At 43.9% G+C, this 9,047-nt stretch overlaps 1 protein-coding gene across 3 annotated transcripts in view; it reads right to left on the reverse strand.

Moving 5' to 3' along the window:
* Nucleotides 1-9,047, reverse strand: part of EPHX2 (epoxide hydrolase 2) — a 67,036-nt gene that overhangs the window by 38,304 nt on the left and 19,685 nt on the right. For all 3 annotated transcript variants that reach the window (XM_015564610.1, XM_006764762.2, XM_015564609.1), the window contains exons 3-5: nucleotides 6,196-6,355; nucleotides 4,794-4,984; nucleotides 2,642-2,764 (exon numbers count right to left, since the gene is read on the reverse strand). In XM_015564610.1, the coding sequence (XP_015420096.1) occupies nucleotides 2,642-2,764; nucleotides 4,794-4,984; nucleotides 6,196-6,355 (474 nt within the window). The remainder of the gene's footprint in view (nucleotides 1-2,641; nucleotides 2,765-4,793; nucleotides 4,985-6,195; nucleotides 6,356-9,047) is intronic.

The raw sequence follows: 9,047 nt of genomic DNA on the forward strand, positions 1-9,047 counted from the left end.
TTATTTTCTCACCATTTTTGAAGCTAGAAATCCTAAATCAAGGTGTTGACAGGGTTGGTTCCTCCCGGCCTCTCTCCTTAGCTTGTAGATGGCTACCTGCTTGCTGTGTTCTCACATGGCCTTCCCTGTGTGTGTGTCTGTCCTAATTTCCTCTTCTTATAAGGATAAGAGCCATACTGGATTAGGGTTCACCTTAATTACCTCATTTCACCTTAATTCATTCTTTAAAGACCCCGTCTATGGCTGGTGTGGCTCCATTGGTTGAGGGTCATCCCATGCACCAAAAGGTCATCAGTTCAATTCCCACACAGGACACATCCCCAGGTTGTGGGCTTGATCCCCAGTGTGGGGCATGCAGAAGGCAGCTGATCGAGATTTCTCTTTCACATTGATGTCTCTCTCTCTCCCCCTCCTTTCCTCTCTCTATAAAATAAAAAACCAATGGAAATAAACATATTTAAAGGCTCCATCTATAAGTACAGTCACATTCTGAGGTCCTGGGGCTTAGGGTTTCAACATATGGATACAATTCAGCTGATTGTCTTCTGCCTGCACGCTGCTTTCTGTCCTCTGGAGTCCTAGGGGTTCAGATAACCCATCTTTTTACAGTATTCAGGTAAATTCCTGAACAAAGTGTTCTTGGGGCTTCTATAACTTATTGGTGTCAGTTTCCTGGAGACAGAGATGACAAAGGACAATGAGCACATGTACGTGAATGGAGCAGCATGTTAGTGACTTCTGCTGCTCGATTTCTCATCTTTAGTCCCAAAGATGCAACCTGAGGAAGAAGCACTCCACGGCCATGCAGTATTCTCACCTCTAAAATGGGAGAAATAAATTGTGGAATCCACCTCCCTTTTAAACATGGGAGAGTCCGCATAGGTGTTCTCAGAGGGGGACACAGGGTGAGTGCTCCACCTCTGTGGTGTCTAGAGAGGACCTGGGGCATGGCAGTGGGGATGGGGTAGGGGGTGGGCAGTGTGGTGCCCTCTGATGGCAATGAGCCTTGTCTGGCCAGAGGAGTCAAGACATGGACCACTAGGGCCAGTGTCCCTTGGGGACCTTCTTTTGATGTGTTCCCAGCTTCCTAGGTCACTCACCAGTGATGCCCCCACTGCTTCCACGGTGGAAAGGGTGGGGGTTTCCTACTCTAATGGTTCTCCCATGTGTTTGTACAATTTACAAGCCTGTTCATGACTGAGTCCCACAGCCTTCCTGAGAGATAAGAGGCATGTCTCTGTTCAGAAGGGACTGATTTCCATTTTTCCTTGTATCTTCCCCACCCCCCTGAGGAGAAAATGGGCGAGACATGCCTTCCTTTCCCAATTTTACAAAACAGGAATCTGTGGCTCAGATGTGATGAGGGGGCAAACCTCGTAAGTGGGACAAACCGGTGGATGCTCTGGTCCCAAGTCTGGCCGTTTTCTGCTCTACTGGGTGAGACTTCCAAGCTTGTAGGACTCAATACGCTTGTGCCAGATGCTTTAAGGTTATGAAGTCATTAGCTATACATTTTTATTTATTTGTTAAAGACAAAAAGGCAATTGTTCTGAGCTAAATTGTGTCTCCTTCTGTTGAAATCCTAACCCTCAGGGCCTCAGAATATGACTGTATTTGGGAAGAAGGTCTTTAAAGAGGTGATTAAGGTTAAATGAGGTCCCTGGGTGGACCCAGGGGAGTAAGAATACCATTTAACTGGTGTCCTTATAAGTAGAGAAGATTAGGACACACACAGGGGAAGACCGTGTGAAGACAGCAAGAGAGCAGCCATCCACAAGCCCAGGAGAGAGGCCTCAGAAGAAACCAACCTGCCAACACCTCAATCTTGGACTTTCAGCCTCCTAGTGAGACTGTTGTTTCAGACCCAGTCCGTGCTGCTTTGTGGTAGCCCGAGGAAATGACACAATTCCCTTTAAGAAAATGGTTGTGACGCCTTTGAAATCCATGGGCTCCCTCCTCCCTCCTCTCCCATTACACTGACAACCCTGAGCAAAGCACTGAGCTATGCTAAAAGTTTGTGTCACTGTCACTCCTGAACTTGGTGGGATGGGTGATCTTAGGTAAAGTCAAAAGAGCAAAAGGTTCCTCAGCTTTGGCAGAGCAGGCTAATGGCCAGGCAGCCCCCAGGGGGTGATTAAGGACACCCTGTCCTCAGTGTGAGGGACAGATTTTACATAAAAGCCTTCCTTCAGACTGGCATGAGGGCATAAACCAGGAGGAACCCAACAACTACACCTGACTGCCAGCGGCATGACCTGGCACACAAGGTAAGGGCTGGGTTCCCTACCCCCACTGGGGCAGACCTAGCAGCTAGATTTTCAATATTCACTCGAAAGAGTAAAACGGGGTGGCTTTGAAAGCCCCACTCTTGTCTTGGTTCCCCTGACTCTGACTAGTACAGATTCTTGCTCTCAGAGCATCGTTTCTCTGTCCATTGACTGCAGAGAAAGCAACAAGGTGTTCTTCAATGACTCCATGATGCTTGCACAATGGGTAATGAACTTCCACCCAGGAGGGCTACCTGGAAACCATGTCTGGAGCAATGAACTGCCTCCACAGTACTTCTCTGACTTGTTTTGTCTCATGTACCTAAACAGAGACAAGACACAGGATATCCCACTCAGCACAGATGTGCAGTTACCTGCACCCCGGTGACTTTCTCCAGCTCTTGCAGGGCCATGTCACTGTCGCGGACGAGGATGGTGACCATTCCTAAATCACGGGCTGGCTTCAGATTGGCCCCGATGTCATCCAAGAAAACAACCTGAATCCAAATAGCATGGACACTAGCATCACTTCAACCAAAGTGAACTTCATGCATGAGAGACAACACCGAAATAAATACATTAATTTGTAAATAGTGACTATCCTATGCAATAAAGAAGCAATATGCAAATTGACCCTCACACCATAACACCGTCACAAGATGGGAGCATGCACAGTGGTGGCAGGGCCGGCAGCTGCTCCGCGCGACCCAGAGGCAGGGCATTGGGGTAGCACTCCAGGACTCAGGGCCATCCCACGGTGCACCAGCCACGCGGGGTGGGACTCCTGGACTTGGGCAGTCCCATGGTGCAAGGGGGAGGGGTCCCGGGTCTCGCACAATTTCTCGCGACAGGTCACTAGTTTTACAATAATGAGATAAAGAATGATTTTTCTCTCCATGTAACTTTACTCTTAAAATTAAAAACATTTAATTACAGAAGAATCACATAAACACACAGATATATGTGTTCCCACATACACCTACTGATTTCAGCCTGAATTTTGAAGCTGTGAGAAGATTAAGGAAGAATATAAACTATCAAAATGACATTAAAATTCATCTAGAAAGATCAACACATATGAATTGACAAGAAAGTATGTCTGGAAAAGAACTGTAATACATGCAGATAAGAAAACAAAGCTATAAAAGGTTAAAAAGTAAAGTTTGGTACTAATAAAGAAATGAACCAAAAAATAATAATCAAGGAGATAGAAGAGAGTCTAGGAATAGATCCAAATACAAATTACAGTTTAGCTTCTAATGAAAGTGTCATGTCTAATCGATGAAGAAAAAGATTATTTAAAGATTATTTAGCTACTAGAGGCCCGGTGCACAACATTTGTGCATTGGGGGTGGGGGTCCCTTAGCCCAGCCTGCACCCTCTCACGCTCCGGGACCCATCAGGGGATGTCCTTAGTGCTGCCGCAGAGGCAGAAGCAAGAGAGGCTCCTGCCACTGCTGATGTGCCCGCCAGCCATGGGCCCGGCTTCTGGCTTCTGTGGGGGAGCTCCTGCATTGAACATCTGCCCTCTGGTGGTCAGTGCATGTCATAATGACTGTTCGTTCCTCTGTTTGGTCAATTTGCATATTAACCTTTTATTATATAGGATTTTACCAGTTTGAGGGGAAAAGTGGATACTCCATATCTTACTTCAAAATAAATTTTGAATGGATCAAAGGTATAAATTTTAATAAAAATAAAGGAGTAAGAGGTTCTTAGAACAGTAGAAGAAAGCATGGGTGCTTTTATTTATAATCTTGGATTAGAGCAAGCCTGGACTTGTAAGCAGCTCCTTCAACCCCAAAGACCTAAATGAAAATACATTTACTTATGTGCATACAAAAATTTAGAGCATTGTTATAATGCTTAACCCAGAAACTGAGGAGAGCAGAAGCAAAGTTTTAGAGAAAGACCTTCCTGGTTTCATTGAGCCTGATAAGAATTCCCAATGATGGAGCTCAGGGTTTCATTGGATCAGGTGTAGGTTAGGTGGGGCCAATAAGAAAGAGTCAGAAATGTCAGGGAAAGGAATTTAATCTTGGTCCAATCACCTTTTTGAAAATTAGAGTAGGGGAATACAATGCAAAAATTATTTTAGAATAGGTCAGGATTAAGGGGTGCAAGGGTGCTTGGAAGACTGTTGCAATATTGGAACCCATTCCTGTTCACCCTTTGGTGGGGTGACCCTGACTAGCCTGTGGCTTTGGGAAAATCTCTCAGGGTTGACCTGTTTTTACAGGTAAACTGAGGCAGCTGGTCTAGAAGTTTTCAATACCTATTTTGATCAAGGTCCTATAAAAGCCACAGAGAGGGGTCAGATGCTTATCTTTGGTAGAACTTTCTAGAAAAGATGGGTAAAAAGTCCTTTAGAACTAAGACCTGGCCTGAGAGAAGTAGAACCTGCCACTGGACCTACACCTTCCTGCCAGGCTCCAGATAACCCCAACCTGCTCACTCCTCCATTTTTCTTTTTGGCAATATCTCTAGAACATTCTTTCCCAATGAAAGGAAGCATCTACTATGTACCTCATTGGGGCTGGCCTTCAAAGTGTCCAACATAAATTTGTAGATCTGAGGATCAGGCTTGGCCATTCCAATCCGACATGACTCTATCAGGAAGTCAAAGTGTGGTCTCAGTTCACACATCAGCTGGGCCAGGCTGCTCCTCTGGGTGCTGTCATCCAGCCAGTTGTTGGTGAGGATGCAGGTTGTAAACCCTGAGCAAGAAGTCACCAGTGAATGGACCAGCTATAGAACTTTGTTCCGAGAAGCTCTGCCTGGAGCCAAGTAGGGTTCTACTCACTTACATCAATCTTCTGACACTGGGAAAGAATCATCTTCACCCTTAAGCACCTCCTGACACGGGGACACGAGAGTGAACCCATTGTGTTTATTAAGGGCTTTCAGAAGCCCAGATGGAGATGCTGCATCTTCCCCCGGACTGTCCCTCCAGTACACCTTCCAGTCTGTGTTACTGCAAAATCTGCTCAACTGCATTTCAAAACACCTGCTTTGGCTTTCAGAGACTGATTCCCATTTCAAAATGCAAAAAGAGACAGCAGTGCCCCCGGGCTTTCTCTGCCTAACCAGATGGAGCAAGAACCCCAAGATACTGGAGACGAGACACAGCTGAGTCGATGGTGTGACACTTCCCACATGATATGAGTGAGAAAAATGGGATGGCTTAGCCAGTCAGGCAAGTCTACTGATAAGTGGGGGGAATGATTTCAAATACGCTCATGAAGATTTGGGCTCTGACATTAAATAAATCGCCATTGAATGAACATGATCTCATGTCTTAGACCAGTGGTCGGCAAACTTATTAGTCAACAGAGCCAAATATCAACAGTACAATGATTGAAATTTCTTTTGAGAGCCAAAATTTTTAAACTTAAACTATATAGGTAGGTACATTGTTATTAACTTAATAAGGGTACTCTAAGGCTTAGGAAGAGCCACGCTCAAGGGGCCAAAGAGCCGCATGTGGCTCGCGAGCCGCAGTTTGCAGACCATGGTCTACTCTAGACCATTTGACACCATCTGAATCCAGATCACCCAACTCATAGCTCATCCTGTGACAACCAGAGGTTGAAAAAAATATCATAGTTGTTTAAAAGGCCTTATATCATCACTGTGATAAGAGGTTGGGTCATTCAGGTCATTACTAATGTCACCAGAAGGAGAGAATTTTGCTCACAAGGCAGTCTCTGGCAAAAGTCACTTTATTAAATTCAATTCTTTCATTTTCCCAGCCATTCTGATAGTGCTGCTTTTTGCCATTTGGTATAACTTACTTTGGGACTATGTTTTAAGGACAGTTTTCCATCAAGGCCCAGACGATTTGTGACCTCAAAACACATTTAGATGTACCCTCTACCAAGGGTTCTGGTGTGGTTGGGTCAGAAAACGGCCAGTATTGGATCCTTACCCTTCTTTCTGAGAGCGAGAACCGCCTGAAGCATGGGTTGGTTGATCTTCCTTGCTGAAATGGCCTTGCCAAAGATCTGACTAACAGAGAAATTCTCAGGGAGGCTGATTCCAGAATCTTCGGCGTGTTTCTTATAGTCTTCTTCCATGAGTGGCACCCACTGTAAAAGTAAATTGTCCAGGGACTGACAGTTGGTACAATCACTTGGAAAAGCTTTTGGCAGCATTTACTAAATCTGAATATGCATTCCTTGTGATTCAGCAACTTCATTCCTGGACACATACATTGCAGGAAATGGAAATGTCTACATGTGTTCACTAAAACATGTACAAAAATGTTCGTGGCAGCATTACTCCTAAGAGCCCCACACTGGTAAAATACTCAAATGCCCCTCTCTGGGCTGAATTGTGCTCCCTCCCCTTTAAATTCGTGTTGAAGTTGTAATCCCCAGGACCTCAGAATGTGACTGTCCTTAGAAATAGGGTCTTTAAAGAGGTGATTAGGGCAAAATGAGGTCATGGTTTGGCCCTAATCCAATCTGACTGGTGTCTTTAGCAAACAGACACACACAGAGGACCGGCTGTGAGGACACAGGGCGCAGATGGCCATCTAATGCCAAGAAGAGAGGCCTCAGAAGAAACGAACCCTGTGGATACCTTGATCTGGGCTACTGGCCTCCAGAGCTATACTATACATAGTCTTCCAACCCTTTCCTCCCATTCTTTCTAGAACATACTCTAATCAAACATTCACCTCCACACTCCAGAAACTTGTCTCATCAAGGTTACCAATGACCTTTTTGTGTTGCTATATCTAATGGGAACTCAACGTTAGATATTTTCATTTTACTTGACCTATCAGCTGCGTTTGACACAGTTGATAACACTCTTCATTTAAAACCTGATATCCTGCCATGGCTGGGTGGGACAGTTGGTTAGAGCATCATCCTAATATGCCAAGGTTGTAGGTTCAATTCCTGGTCAGGGCACATACAAGAATCAACCAATGAATGTATAAATAAGTGGCACAACAAATTGATGTTTCTCTCTCTCCCTCTCTCCCTCCCTTCCTCACTCTCTGCGAATCAAATAAAAATTTTAAAAAGTAAATAAAACTTGATAACCTCTTGGCCTTTAGGACTCCACACTCTCTTGATTTTCTTCTTTAATGGAGATGCATTATCCATCTCTGATTGCTGGGTCCTTCTCACCAACCTGACCTTTAACATCAGAATACCCAGGACTCTGGCTCCTTCCATTTATGCTCTTTCTCCATGATCATATTAAGTCCAATGGTATGAAAAATACCATCTACCTGATGTAAATATATATATATATATATATTCAACCTGGACCTCTTCCTTGAACTCTGAGTTTGTATATCCAGCTGCCTATTCCACATCTATTTGGATATCAATGAACATTTAAAATTAAAATATCCCAAATTGAGTACCTGATTTCCCAACCCCCACAGCCATCATCCCTCTTCCATTTAAGAGCAAACCATACTTCCAGTTTGCTTTGGCCAGAAACCTGAGTCATCCTTAACTTCTCTCTCATGCCTCTCATTCAATCCATCAGGAAAACCTGTTGAATCTACCATCAAAATAGTCCCAGAATTTGACCACTTTTTACCACTTCTACCAATACTACCTTAGTTTAAGCCACCATTATCTTTCTCCTGGATTTTCTAATAGCTTCCATAAGTAGTCTTTGTACAATAATCTTGGCCTTCTTGATCTATTCATATAATAGCCAGAGGAGGTTTTAAAAATATACGTCAGCTAACATCACTTTGCTGGTCAAATTCTCCCAATGCCTTTTCATCTCACTCAGAGGAAAAGAAGAAGAAGAAAAAAGAAGCAGAATGGAAAAAGAGGTTGAAGTATATTCATACAATGGAATATCATATGGCAAAGAGAATAAAACTATCTACAACTTCATATTTATAATTTTCATTAATATAATCTTGAGGGAAAAGAGTCAGATAAAAAAGAGTGTGCCTACATGATTCCATTTACATGAAGTACAAAATAAGCAGAAGTAATCTATAAGGTTAGAGTCCAGATCAGGGGTGGGCAAACTTTTTGACTCGAGGGCCACAATGGGTTCTTAAACTGGACCGGAGGGTGGAACAAAAGCATGAATGGAGTGTTTGTGTGAACTAATATAAATTCAAAGTAAACATAAAAGGGTACGGTCTTTTATTTTTTTAGTTTTATTCGTTTCAAACGGGCCGGATCCGGCCCACGGGCCGTAGTTTGCCCACGGCTGGTCCAGATGGTAGTCTTAGAGGGCTAAGTGTGGTAACTGGTGCTGATAATGTTTTATTTATTTATTTATTCTTAATAGTTTTTATTGATTCTAGAGAGAGAGGAAGGGAGAGGGATAGAGAAACATTGGTGAGAGAGAGAGAAACATTGATCGGCTGCCTCTTGCATGCTCCCTACTGGGGATCAAGCTCAAAACCCAGGCATGTGCCCTGACCAGGAATTGAACCATTGACCTCTCACTGGATGGGACAACACTCAACCAACTGAGCCACACCAGCCTGGGGCTAATGTTTTATTTCTTTCCTGGGTGCTGGTGACAAGGGTGTATTAATTTTATGAAAACTCATCAAGCCATATACTTTCTGTACTTTTTATTTGTACAATATATTTATACAAATATAAAAGTTAAAAGATGAATTCATTCCTAAGGTATCTCTACTAATAAAAGGGTAATATGGTAATTAGACCAGACATCTTCCGGACATCTTCTGGACGTCCTTCCGGACAAAGGCATGGTAGCAGGGGCTGAGGCAGAGGCAATCAGGCCAGCTGTGGGGAGCAGTTGGGGGGCAATCAGGCG

Source organism: Myotis davidii, unplaced genomic scaffold, assembly GCF_000327345.1.
Source record: "Myotis davidii unplaced genomic scaffold, ASM32734v1 scaffold198, whole genome shotgun sequence".
Classification (NCBI taxonomy): domain Eukaryota; kingdom Metazoa; phylum Chordata; class Mammalia; order Chiroptera; family Vespertilionidae; genus Myotis; species Myotis davidii.